We start from the raw sequence: 14,401 nt of genomic DNA on the forward strand, positions 1-14,401 counted from the left end.
AGAGAAATAGATAGGTAATAGGTGAATGATAAACAGCTGGATAGACAGACGTTAGATAATGATAGATGGGTAGAAAAATGGCTGGATGGGTGGATAGCTAGACAGATATCTTTTGGGCTGCAGACTTGAGTTCTGAGGTCTGCTGTCCTTAATACTCAGCCCACAGTGGAAATGCCAGGAATTCTCATTCCCTCTTAATACAGGATAATGTGTAGACAGGAGCTGTTGGAACAGGCACACTTGGGCGTTTACCCCAGTGGAATGTCAAGGGTACGATGCCAGCTGCAGGAAAACCGGCTCCAGAAGCTTGGGTCCTGGTGTTCTGTTTGGCGTGACGGTGTCTTTGGGCCGTGCTCTGGGCAGGGCACGGTGGCTGGAGGGGAAGACCGTCTGGTCTTTGAGAACTGAGCTCTGTGTGTTCCAGCCGTGGGCTGTGAATTTTAATTTCTGTCCACAGCAGGGGAGCCAAGGCCTGGATTTCTGGATCCCTTTGTTTTTATCCTGGCAACCAGCTCCTGGGGGTCCCAGACTCGCACTGCTTCAAAGTCCCCGTTAAAGTCAATGTCACGAGTTCCCACTGAGATTCAAAACTGCCATAAATCGGATTGGCCATCCGAGTTTCTTCCTCTGCTGTGGAGACATTAGGAAACTGAGAGCCTTTTGGTTAATGAGACAATATATCTTCCCTTCTCCCATCTCCTCGGCCTCATATATCCTTGAGTTGAAGTCTTTCCAACAAGTGGGTTGTGTGGAATTTAATTAATGGCTCTGGCCATTCCTTCTGAGAGCCCAGTTCTTTTGAGCTGGGTGGGAGTCCTCACGGTGACTCAGAAAATCCAAAGCTCTGTTTCCACCTGTTGCTTTGTGTTCGCCCAAGACCCACCTGTTTTGGGTGAGTTTTTGAGACTTGAATGCAGAGTCACATAAGGGGTCTGAGCTGTGCCCATTTGCCGTGTGGCAGCACCAGGAAGGCTTTTTTAAATTGAAGCCTGGACGATTTACAACGTTGTGTTGATTTCAGGTGTACAGCAGAGTGATTCAGTTATACGTATATATCTATATTATTCCGACTCGTTTCCCTGATAGGTTATTACAAGATAATGAACATGGTTCCCTGTGCAATACAAGTAGGGCCTCGTGTTTATTTTATATACAGTGGTTTGTATCTGTTAATCTGAACCAGGGAATTCTAGTGCTGCTCCTCTTAGCTTTGTCTCACTCGTGTTTAGGGTTTCCTCTTTTCCTGTGTGTGTGTTTCTTTTTCTTGTTTTGAAGAATTTTTTTGCTTTATTTTGAAACAAAAGGATGCATGTGAAATGTCCTCGATGCGTATCTTAGAACAGCGAACAGTTATTGAGTTAGAGTTGTGAAGCTTGAGAGGATTGGAGGTGACCCTCAGCCCGCCGTCCCATGAGACCCGTCGAAAACATAACCCTGTTGTTTTTGTCTGCGTCCACAGTGTCTGACCAAGCGTTCGTCACGCTGGCTACCAATGACGTCTACTGCCAGGGGGCCCTGGTGCTGGGGCAATCATTGCGGGACCACAGGGCCACCAGGAGGCTGGTGGTGCTGGTCACCCCTCAGGTGTCCAACCTGCTCAGGTAAGACTCAGACACACACCTGGTCCTTCCTCCTGAAGACGCAGGTCCCAGCCATGGTTCGTGGGCCCGGACCACCGGCTGTCCGGGGGGACCTCAGACACTTGCACATTGCCCTCCGGTCGTTATTAAAGGAGGAGGCTCTGCCAGGGGTGTGGCCAACTTCAGAATCCTTGTAGACAACACGCTGTGTGGGTACCGTGTCTTGTCTCAACTACGGAAATTCAGATGCCAGTTATTTTGGGGGGGAGAGGGCAACTTTGAGAAGCAACTGTCCTAAGTTAAAGATTTTTTTTTTACGTTTTTATTGAAATATAGTTGAATTACAATGTTGTATTATTTTCAGGTGTGCAGGAAGGTGATTCAGTTATATGTACATACGTATATATTCTTTTTCAGATTCTTTTCCCTTATAGGTTATTACAGGATATTGAGTAGAGTTCCCTGTGCTCTACAGTAGGTCCTTGTTGGTTATCTATTTTATATATAGTAGTGTGTATCTCTTAATCCCCAATTCCCAATTTATCCCTCCCCCCTTTCTTCTTTGGTAACCATAAGTTTGTTTTCCATGTCCGTGAGTCTGTTTCTGTTTTGTAAATAAGTTCATTTGTATCATGTTTTAGATTCCACGTGTAAGTGCTCTCGTATGTTATATGTCTTTCTCTGACGTACTTCACTTAGTGTGACCATCTCTAGGTCCATCCATGTTGCTGCAAACGGCATCCTTTCATCCATTGTTACGGCTGAGTAATATTCCATTGTATACATGTACCACATCTTCTTTATCCATTCATCTGTCGACGGACATTTAGGTAACTTCCATGTCTTGACTGCTGTGAGCAGTGCTGCTGTGAACATTGGGGGGGGTGCATGTTTCTTTTTGAATTAGAGTTTTTTCCGGATATATGCCCAGGAGTGGGATTGCTGGATCATAAGGTAGCTCTGTTTTTAGTTTTGTAAGGAACCTCCACACTGGTTTCCACAGTGGCTGGATGCGACTTAAATTTTAAACTTAAATACTACGTAGAACACTTTGCTGATAAAATTGAAAGTAGGAAATACTTGATCCTTGTAGGGAAATTCAGATGACCCACATGACACCAGAAGAACTGAAGCCCTTCTGTGGACCAGTAACAGTGGGAGAAGTGGAGAACGTTATCAAAGGCTTATCTGGGGGAAGGGCCTGGGCCCGGGCAATTGTAAGGGATGTTCTGTAAAACTGGGCACAGTAAATTAATGTCCATGCAAAAAGAACTATCTGAGAGCCCAGGGGGGAAAAAATCAATGTGTTCCTTTATTTTAAGACACTGTGCTAACCTTGATACGGAAACTTGATTTACAGATTTGATTGTGTTTCCATATAGATGAGAAAAGCCCCCCAGTACAGATTATCAACAAGGCAACTCTAGCTGGAATAAAGAAATAAATGATGCTGGATAAACAACAGGGTCCTACTGTATAGAACAGGGAACTATATTCAGTATCCTGTGATGAACCATCATGGAAAAGAATATGAAAAAGAATGTATACGTATGTATAACTGTGTCACTGCTATACAGCAGAAACTAACACCACATTGTAAATCAACTGTACTTCGATAAAATAAAGAAGACAAAAAAAGAAAGAAATGATGCTTGCTGTAAGAAAGCAAGGATAGTTCATTGTATAAAAATCTATCATTGCAATTCATCGCATCACTGTATCAGAGAAAGGCAATGATGTGATCCTTTTATATAAAAGTTGAACACATACCCACATGATTTCCAGGTAGATTTTGAAGATAAAGGTAAAATTTAAAGTGTAGGAAAATCTTAGAAGTCGAGATCTTGGCATGACTGACATTTGGGGCTGGATGACCCTCAGATGAGGGGCATCCTGTGCCCTGTGGGGTGTGTAGCAGCATCCCTGGCCTCCACCCACCAGGTGCCAGGAGCACCCCCCCTCCCCCCGCGCCAACCCTCCTTGCCTTTGTGATAACGAGAAACGTCTCCAGATACCGACATAGACGATTGCTTCACGTGTCTGCCATTTTTAATTACACAAAACAAAGGGTACCAGAACTGCTGTATGTCAGATGTATTTGTGTAAACGTAAAAGGTAGAACAAGCCAATTAGGGAGCCCATTTATAAAATTTATAACGAGGAGAGGGTGTTGTCCATAGAATAATGAAAGAACTCTTCCAAATGATAAGCAGAGATGGATGGATGGATGCAACCAGGGTAGACGGCATGACCAAGGGATACGTACTCTTGTCTTCACAGACATTGAAGTCCTGTCACATCAAACAGCCCAGTGATACGTATGACGCGTCAGGCTGGCAAATGTGTTTTTAAACGTCGGTGTTTTGGGAGGGGGGGCGTGCACAGACCTTAGTCATTGACATGAAGTGATGTCATTAATCTTTAGCCAAATTGGCCGTCACCCATTCTCCCAATAGTGTTTCAAATGAGTGGATGCTCAAGGTGTATTTCTTCTTGTCTAAGATGATTCCTGCAGGCCCCAAAGAGAAAGAAAAGAGAAGAAAATACATTTGTGTGCAGCGGACATTTCCCTGTGCCCGGGCCGCTGGGTCTTCAGAGTCAGACCAAGGGCTGCAGTGGACCCAGCGTTGGGAACGGTGACCCTGGGGGTAGCCACGCATCCTTGGGGGGACCTCTTTGTGGTCCCATCATCATCTCCTGAGTCATGGTGTGCGTGGAACAGTTACATAGAACTGATAAAGCCAAAAAAACCCAGACATGTCTGTTCTCTGCTAGATTCCTATCTCCTCAGCTGTCCAAAGCTGTCAGCACGTTTTTTCAGTCTTTCAGTCTACTCATGATGAACTGTAAAATATTCAGGGACAGTGTCACAGAAAGACTGGGAAAGGCTCACTGAGGCAGACCTAGTTGCACTGTTGTAGAACCAGTTATGTATTTTGCGGTCGTTGGTAGGGTTGAGGAGCGGTGCTCTGTGATGCAGTCAGGGCAGTAGGACATAAACAGTGACCTGTGACTCCAAATGACCAGGGGGCGGTGTTCAAGAGACTGCCATTCCTCCAGGCTGTGTGGTACATCCATGGTTGGGGGAGTCTTTCTGCAGGGAAGGGGACCCAGTAGCATGTGCTTGTAGGTTCACACAAATTGCATTCTTGAAACTTAATTCTCCCTCCAGGAATTTAAGTTAAGGAGGCAAGGAGAGCTGAACAAAAGCCTGTAAGGACATAGGTGCTACTTGTAGTAACGTAGAATGACATTTCTTGGCCCTCTACCTCCCTCTTTATACAATCTTGAGGATGCCATAAATTCCATAAATAACTGGGTAAAAAGCAGGAGGAAATTGGTGATGGCGTGGTATTTTCTTAGAGAGTCACTTTGAATACTGTGCAACGTGAAAGCACAAATGTAGAGTAGAAGTGGAAAAGCTACTAAAAAATAGAAAAGATAGACTCAGAAGCTGCAGCATCTGTCTAAGACTGGGAGTTTCAGAAAGGACAGGAGTGGAGAGAAGGGATTCAAGGAAATATTTCAGCTCTGAGGAAGGATTTTAGATTGTGGGTGTTCCCTGAGCATTGAGCAGAATGAATGAAGGAAACCCAAGTGTTGATGATACAGAAGGTACCATTTCAGAGCACGAAGAAAGAAGAAAAAGTACTAAAGGCATTTCAGGTCTCAGCCTGGTTGAGACAGCTGATGCCTCAGAGCTCTTAGACTACCTAATTTTGAAATGAAATGTCTGTATTCAGCTAAATGCAATTTGAAAGCAAAATCAAGATGTTTCAAATATGCAGAAGCTCAGCCGTTTTACCACTCAACGACCTTTGAGAAAAAATTACTTGAGGATATACTCAAGCACGATGAAATGTGAATCCAAGAAAGAAGAAATAGAATGTAAGAAGCAGTGCAAAACAAATAAATGAGTAATATTGAGAGTTAATTGGGAATGTATTGGTGAATAATTACGAAAACCTGGAATTAACAGTCCCCATGGGAGGTGGTTGGGGGATAAAAGAGGAGGGAGACAGGTGAACATACGCTAATATCCCTGTCTTGTCTGGGGCGAAGTTATAGATGATAACTATTGTTACATTTGATAGGAAATAGTAAGGTTAAACAGATGCGTTGAGGATTTAAGGGTGGCAACCACCAGAGGACTAGAAAGGGTATAAACAAAAAACACAAGGGAGAGAAAAAAATTGAAACCAAGCAATGAAAAGTAGGAAAGAATTACAAAGAAGAAAGTACCTTTTTCAGTGTGTGATATTGTGGAGTGTGTGATGTCTTGGTACTGGTGACATTAACCTCGGTCTCCTTTGGGGTATCTCTACTGTCAAATCATTATTTTTATCTTTGTAATTGATAAATATCTTGGGAGAGGTACTTTTAGACTATGAAAACATGCTGTTTCTCCTCAAAACCTTTACTCATGGCTTTTAGGGTTCATCAGTGAATTTTGTCTGCAACACTTACCACTGTGATGTTCATCTAATGGTGACTTTTCTCTTTCCATCATTCCTTCTACATTTATTACTTGGAATTCTTCTGGGAGGAAGAGCTACCCCTTTTACCCCATTTACTTATGTATTCACTTGTGATATCAGAATGAATCCGTGAATATTCATTTTATACTTTAGGTTTTGTTGTTGTTGTTTTTGCGGTACGGGGGCCTGTCACTGTCGCAGCCTCTCCCATTGCGGAGCACAGGCTCCGGACGCGCAGGCTCAGCGGCCAGGGCTCACGGGCCCAGCCGCTCCGCGGCACGTGGGATCTTCCCAGACGGGGGCACGAACCCGCGTCCCCTGCATCGGCAGGCGGACTCTCAACCACTGCGCCACCAGGGAAGCCCTGCTTTTGTTTTTGTTTTCTTGCCCAAATTGCGTCAGCTTTGGCTCCTGGGACCTCCTCCTGACTGACTTACTGTATCCTTTTGACATGCCCCTATCCTTTTTCTAGCACCTTCTTAATTTTCTGTCATCGCAAAGATATTCCAGGCAATGATGAAGTAGAATTTAAGCAAAAACAATTTTTAATGCAACAGAGGCACATTTCATTTTGATGAAATGTACATTCTTTCAAAATTTGAGTCTCAAACTTGTATGCAACGAGCGATGTAGGTTTTGAATATGTAAAGTAAAAACTGATGGAGAGCTTCTGTTGGTTTCTACCTACTCAGCCTTCCCTTCTCACTGCCCGTGCACTTTGGAAAGAGAAAGTGCCTTCCTAAGAGATGACCCGAATCAGTCTGTGTTAAGACAGTTTAATGTGTCTTGCTTTTCACGTTTGCCTAAGTTTTAAGCATGAATGGAACGTGGGCAAAGCCACGAGACCCACATGGGGAAAATAAAGCCTGGTATGAAGACTGCAGCAGCAGGGGACAGCATGTCTCATGTTAGATGGTGGGCTGTTCTCCTGGGATTTGGCATGTCTTTTCCAGGGTGATCCTCTCGAGGGTGTTTGATGAGGTCATCGAGGTGAACCTGATAGACAGTGTAGACTACATCCACCTGGCCTTTCTGAAGAGACCTGAGCTCGGAGTCACCCTCACCAAGCTTCACTGTTGGACACTCACCCATTATAGCAAGTGCGTCTTCCTGGATGCAGATACCCTGGTGAGTACAAGGGAGGGCAAGGACCAGACCCTCCACCTGTTGAGGAACCCCCGACAAAGACCATGCTGCTCCCTCCTTAAGCAAGCTGCTAGCTCGTGCCGGTGGATCCCCACCAGGTAACGTCCATCACTATCACCAACATCGTTTAGTCGATCAACATCAGATAGAACACACCTACTGCAGTGGGCCCTGCTGCGTACACTGGGATGCTTGAAGGCATGTTCCTTCCCGAGGAGGGGCTTGTAATCACATTATTTTATCTACACAGGGTAAAATATTAGAGAAATATTCTTTCTTGATTGTAAATTAGAGAGTCCTGAAGGGACTGGTACACCTGGCTTCTGAAGCTATGGCATCTCCCATTGTCATTTGGGGTAGTTGCCTTTGGTGTAGGAGCCCAGGATGGGCACGTTCGTAAAAAGCCATTGGAAACTTGGAATGTAAAATGAGGTTGGAGTGTCAGAGATACATGCGAGCTTGTCTTGGTTGTGCAAAAGCAGCTCTGTAGGAAAACGGGGGTGGAGAGGAAAATAATAAGTGCGTAATCAGAGTAATTTCTTTCCCAAACAGCACAGTTCAGAAAGCCGGTAGGTGTTGGAGAGAACTGCTGTTGGTGGTCAAGCTCTCGAAGACAGTGGATTATATGATACTGACTTGCAGACCTCTCTGTTTATGGATTTCCGGTCTTGTAGGTCACATTTGCTAGAGGAAAGAGAATATATACAATTAAGAGCATTCCATGGAGGATCTTAAGAACCTTGAGGTGATAATTGCATTTCAGTGACGGTGTTACTTCAAACCCTTGAAATCTTACACTCACACTCTTCTCTTTTGAATATAAGTCTAAAAGAAGAGAGTCAGGGGCTTCCCTGGTGGCTCAGTGGATGAGAGTCCGCCTGCCGATGCAGGGGACGCGGCTTCGTGCCCTGGTCCGGGAAGATCCCACGTGCCGCGGAGCGGCTGGGCCCGTGAGCCATGGCCACTGAGCCTGTGTGTACGGAGCCTGTGCTCCACAATGGGAGAGGCAGCAACAGTGAGAGGCCCGCGTACTGCAAAAAAATAAAAAAAAATAAGAGAGTCAGTCAAAAAATTGGGTATAAGTTTCCCATCACTGAACGTTGTCTGGCCCATTGTGAAGTTCCTGTTGCATTTCTCACTTGTGCCCCCGAGGTTAAGAGAAGCGTCGCTGTTCCTGAGTCTAAGCTTGTACTGCTCACCACACGAGACAGGCCAGTAAATTGAGAGACGAGGTGTTGGAGCAAGGAATAATGACTTTATTCGGAAAGCCGGCAGACCGGGAAGATGGTGGACTCGTGTCCCAAAGACCCATCTGCCCTGAGTTAGAATTCAAGCTGCTTTTATACTAAAAGGGGAGGGGCTGAAGTCCTGCTACTGGTCAGAATTTCTTCCTTCTTGCAGCCATTCACAGGTGGGCCTGATGAGGTTTTCCTGTGAGCGCAACAGAGGTATTTTAGCTTAACACTCATTGCACCAGAGGCAGGGTTCCCAGAGCTGGGCCATTATGTATTGTTTAAGCTTATGGGCAACATCCCTTTGGTGATTAACTTGCAGCAAAAGCGGTAGAATACAAAGGTTAAACTAAGAGAAACAGGTGTAATATGGAGTCAGATTGGTTCTTCCCTGTGAGATCGTACGGGTCCCCCACGCTCTGTTGCTCCAGGTGCTGTCCAATATCGATGAGCTGTTCAGTAGGAGAGAGCTTTCTGCGGCCCCGGATCCCGGATGGCCGGATTGCTTCAATAGCGGGGTGTTTGTCTTCCAACCTTCCCTGGAGACGCATGGCCTCTTGCTGCGGCATGCCACGGACCACGGCAGCTTTGACGGTAGGTGAAGGGCAGCTGGACATTTGTGGGAGAGAATGGGGCCTGAACACATCCCTCTGCCCCACTGACAGCTATAGTCCCCACCACCCCGTATCTGTGAGTGGCAAGTTAAAGTTGGGGATTGAAGAACAAGTGCAGGAAGAGATGAAAATATAATTAAGTAAGTACACAGTAGGGAGGACCGTTGACAATATCTTCGATGGGTAGAAGGGAGAACTCCTCAGTCCTGATCACCTAGGGTGTGTGGACAACCTTTCTTTAAAGGGCCCGATGGGCGACTTCCCTGGCGGTCCAGTGGTGAGGACTCCGCACTTCCACTTCAGGGGCACGGGTTCCATCCCTGGTTAGGGAACTACGATCCCGCAAACCTCGCGGCGCAGCCAAAATAAAATAAAAAAGGACCAGGTGATTAATGTTTTCAGCATCGTGGGGCGTCTCATCTCTGTGACAGATATTCATCCCTGTCGTTGTAGGGTGAAATCAGCCATTGACAGGACTTAAATGAGCGTGGATGTGTTCCAGTAAAACTTTATTTACAAAAATGGGTGCAAGCCTTCGTTGGCCAACCCCGATATAGAATAAAGGGGAGAATGAACTGAAACCAGACACTTGCCTGAACAGGCGTTAGTCCATGGGAAAAATACTAGAATTTTTGTAATGGGAAAGAAAATGGTAGACTATTGAAAAATTGGAATGTAGATTGGTGCAGCCACTGTGGAAAACAGGACGGAGGTGCCTCAAAAAACTAAAACGAGAACTGCCGTATGATCTAGCAATTCCACTTCTGGGCATATATCCAAAGAAAACCCAGAAACGCTAATTTGTAAAGACACGTGCACCCCAGTGTTCATAGCAACACTATTTACAGTAGTCAAGCTATTGAAGCAACATCAGTGTCCACAGATGAGTAGATAAAAGAGATGTGGCATCTACACAATGGAATATTACTCAGCCACGAAAAAGAACGAAATATTGCCATTTGCAGAAACATGGATGGACTTTTAGGGCATGATGCTAAATGAAACAAGTCAGACAGAGAAAGACAAATGCTGTATGCTGTATGGTATCACTTATATGTGGATCTAAAAAATACAACAAACTAGTGAATATAACAGAAAAGAAGCAGACTCATAAATACAGAGAACAAATGAGTGTTTATCAGTGGTGATGGGGGGCAGAACAGGGATAGGGGATTAAGAGGTACAAACTATTAGGTATAAAATAAGCTACAGGGACATATTGTACAACACTGGGAACAGAGCCAAGAGTTTATAATGACTATAAGTGGAGTATAATGTCTAAAAGATTGTGAATCACTGTATTATACACCTATAACTTACATACTATTGTACAGCAGCTATACCTCAATAAAGACATAATAATAAACATTGATAGAAAAAAGGAAAGAAAAATTCCTTCTAGGTAAGGACGAGGTAACAAAGTTGGGAAAATCGATGGGACCAGCGATTGTCAAGACCAGATAGAATTCCCTGGGGAGGAGTGGAGAATTTTGGAGACCGTGTGCGATTTTATTATTAATTGTTTGCACCATCGGTGGAGAATTCTGGAGAGACTATGCACTTTTTATTTTTATTTCATTTTATTTTCTTTGTTTGGCTGCTTTGGGTCTTAGTTGTGGCGTCTTTGGTTGAGCTGTGGGCTCTTCTTTGTGGCATGCGGGCTTCTCTCTAGTTGTGGCGTTTGTGTTTTTTTTTTTTCCTGTCTCTAATTGTGGTGTGCGGGGTCCAGAGCACATGAGCTCTGTAGTTTGCAGCCCATGGGCTCTCTCGTTGAGGTGTGCGAGCTCAGTAGTTGTAGCGCGTGGGTTTAGTTGCCCCATGGCATGTGGGATCTTGGTTCCCGGACAGGGATCATACCTGCATCCCCTGCATTGGAAGGCAGATTCTTTACCGCTGGACCACCCAGGAAGTCCCGAGACTATGCACTTTTTAAATGAATGGTGTGGGTTAGCCGTCACTTTTGAGACAACGACCATGTTTTAGTGGGTTGAGAGAGGAAATGTAATTTGTGCGCTGGGATACCCGTGTCTTTCCATGATGTCTTCAAACATGTCTTGCATTCTCTTGGTGCACTGTACCATTCTTTATTAACTTCTTTGTCTGTTTGTTAACTCTCTAGGGGCAGACCAAGGCTTGTTGAACAGTTTCTTCAGTAACTGGTCCACAGCAGACATCCAGAAACACTTGCCATTCATTTATAACTTGAGTAGCAACACGGCCTACACCTACAGCCCTGCTTTCAAACAGTGAGTTTCATGCCAAGCCCAACTCTTCTATACCTGGTCAACCATCCTCTCTCAGAATCTAATATCACCTTTTGGCATTTTGAAGGAAAAAAAAAAAAACCAGATCATCCTTCTGCTCGCTTATTTATTGCTTTACATGATAGATAATCAAGGCAGCTAGGCTTAAGGAGAGTGGTTCCCAAAGTGTTGCCCAGGGAACCCCCAGGGGTTCCCCACCCCTCTCTCAAGGGTCTTTGAAGTCAAAGCGACTTTTAAAAACTTAATTTTAACATGTCATTTTCATCTTTTCACTCTTGTTTTCTCATAATTGGACAGTGGGATTTTACAGAAATGCCATGACATGATGTGATAAAAAAGCATTGTACTGAATGCAGGTGCAGATATGAGAAACCAACCGTCTCGTAAAATAGGCAGTGTCACTCGTTTTACAAATTTTTAAAAATATAGTTATATAGAGAGTTATATTTTATGAAAAGATACGAAAGATGTGGCATTTTACGCATTTAAAAAAATATATATATAGTTTATGAAGAGACGAAAGATGTCACTTTTTACACATTTAAAAGATATATAGTAATATATAGTTATAGTTACACTTTATGAAAAAATATAAAAGTTACGTTAACATATAATGGGCCCACGGTTTTTTAATGAGTTGGTACATGGGTTTTCTAATTTCTCAGTTTTAACTTCTGTTGCGGTGAATATGGACAGATGGAATCCACGTGAACAAACATTTTTTGTTCCTCTGTGATTTGTAAGAACGTCAAGAGGTCCTAGAACCAAATGTGTGAGATCCACTGCTCTGGGGACATTGTTATAAGTGAAAATGGAAAATCTGAGAAGATTTTGAGCGTGCTTTTTTAATAGGGGCTGCACTGCCCCCAAGGAGGCAGACACTGGTTTGTGGGGTATAAAGCCATCATATCCTTTTTAATGTAAAAAGCACGGCTGTACCTACAGAATGTAGATATACAAGGCAAATATGATATTAAAATTTCGTAGGAAAGCAATTAAGAAAAAATTGTTTAAAAAGTTTCGAGGTTGGTGAGAGTGGTGATAATGAAAAAAAAAAGGTCGAGAGGGTAAACTTCACCATCTTGTACAAGAAGCCAGTTTCCTGGTCTGCAGCTCGCGTTATCTACTATAAAATCAACTTTTTAAAGTTTTTATCGTTTTCAGGATAAGATGATTTGGGCTACGGTACTGCCCATCTTTCTAAAAGACTCCTGATTTCTTCTTCCCGTTTTGGGGAACATCCCAAGTGAGTTATGATTATGTTTCTTGGTCTGTGGAAAATGAAAGGCTGCAAACGTGGATTGATGAAGCAGTTATTTTTACTGCAAGTCCAGGCGGTCGTTAATGACAGGATCGTCCATAAGTCGTTGAGATGCGTCTTTACGTCCCGCTGTCTGTGATGAGTCCTGTGGTTGTCACAGGCTCTCTGTGTGTGATCACTTCCAAGAGGAAGGCCGGATGCTTTGTGTTTCCTCCTCAGATTCGGCTCGAGCGCGAAGGTGGTCCACTTTTTGGGGTCCACGAAGCCTTGGAACTACAAGTACAATCCCCAGACGGGCTCCGTCTTGGAGGAGGACTCTGGGTCTGTCAGCCAGCATCAGACGTCCTTCCTTAACCTCTGGTGGGGGATTTACCACCGCAGCATTCTGCCTCTTTATGAAAATATCCTGCACGAGGACGAACAGACATCTCCAGGACACACAGTAAGCACACAATACCCTTGACATCCAAGAGTTCAGACCGGGGATAAACTCTCCGTGATCCACACCTGTGGGTTTTCTTCAAATACACGTTCCTCCCTCTTTTTTTGGAGTCTCTTCTCATTTTTTTTTATAAGTGGTTTTATTCTTTTTTAAAAATTAATTAAGTTATTTATTTTTGGCTGCGTTGGGTCTTCGTTGCTACATGCGGGCTTTCTCGAGTTGCGGCGAGTGGGGGCTACTCTTCACTGTGGTGCACGAGCTTCTCATTGCGGTGGCTTCTCTTGTTGCGGTGCACGGGCTCTAGGTGTGCGGGTTAAGCAGTTGTGGCTCGTGGGCTCTAGAGCACAGGCTCAGTAGTTGTGACGCACGGGCTTAGTTGCTCCGTGGCATGTGGGCTCTTCCCGGACCAGGGGTCGAACCCGTGTCCCCTGCGTTAGCAGGTGGATTCTTAACCTCTGTGCCCGCAGGGAAGTCCCTCTTCTCATTTTTTATGTTTTAGGAAAGACAGATTTAGGATATCTTAAGCAATTATCAAGTTATATTTTTATTTATTTATTTTTAAAATGTCACTTTTTATTCCAAATTCTTTTTTTTTGGCCTACAGGATCTTAGTTCCCTGACCAGGGATTGAACCCACCCCCTCAGCAGTGAAAGTGCAGAGTCCTAACCGCTGGACCGCCAGGGAATTCCTCACCAAGTTACATATTTTAAAAAAATCTGTCAAGGCCTACATTAATGAAAGAAATAAGGTTTTTAAAAAGTTCAGCGTTTATAGACATGTTCATTAAAAAAGGACGGAATTAGAAGATAGTAAATAATGTTGATACACCCCAGGAAGGGCTCAGGCAAGGAAAGATACGTCATTTCGTCGCAAGAAAGAAAGACCATAGTTGGAAGTTAATGGCCAGCCCAACTTTAGGTCTTGTGCTAGTTTTCCTTCTGCATCTACATCCTATATTTAATGCAGGAGGATGCTGAAAGAGGCAGGCAACATTTTTTTTTTTTATTTTTTGGTGTAAAACCGTAAATGTTTCATGAGCAGAATTGCTGCTGTGATTTAACAGGGCTGGTGCATAAAAATAATTATTTAAATTAGCCGCCCTCATCAGAGAAAGAGCCACTCACAGATTACGTGGCTAAAGATGATTGATTACAAATGTCATTGGAGGGGGCATTTTCCACTTTCCCTCCTCGATTGAAGTAGCATTCGGAGGTGGTTTCTTTTTTTTTTTTAATTTATTTTATTTTTGGCTGTGTTGGGTCTTCATTGCTGTGTGCAAGCTTTCTCTAGTGGTGGCGAGCAGGGGCTACTCTTCGTTGCGGAGCGCGGGTTTCTCATTGCGGGGGCTTCTCTGGCTGCAGAGCACGGGCTCTAGGCACGCGG

General features: G+C 44.2%; 1 protein-coding gene across 3 annotated transcripts in view; it reads left to right on the forward strand.

The window, feature by feature from the left end:
- Nucleotides 1–14,401, forward strand: part of LOC309978907 (glycogenin-2-like) — a 31,861-nt gene that overhangs the window by 2,178 nt on the left and 15,282 nt on the right. For 2 of the 3 annotated variants that reach the window (XM_082865574.1, XM_082865575.1), the window contains exons 1-5: nt 1,023–1,601; nt 7,012–7,186; nt 8,868–9,030; nt 11,170–11,296; nt 12,795–13,017. In XM_082865574.1, coding sequence (XP_082721700.1) covers nt 1,411–1,601; nt 7,012–7,186; nt 8,868–9,030; nt 11,170–11,296; nt 12,795–13,017 — 879 coding nt within the window. In that variant the 5' untranslated portion in view covers nt 1,023–1,410. Of the gene's footprint in view, nt 1–1,022; nt 1,602–7,011; nt 7,187–8,867; nt 9,031–11,169; nt 11,297–12,794; nt 13,018–14,401 lie in introns of those variants that run through there. The other variant, XM_082865576.1, reaches the window with a different exon arrangement.

This window comes from Leucopleurus acutus (assembly GCF_964270905.1).
Source record: "Leucopleurus acutus genome assembly, chromosome: Y".
Taxonomy (NCBI): domain Eukaryota; kingdom Metazoa; phylum Chordata; class Mammalia; order Artiodactyla; family Delphinidae; genus Leucopleurus; species Leucopleurus acutus.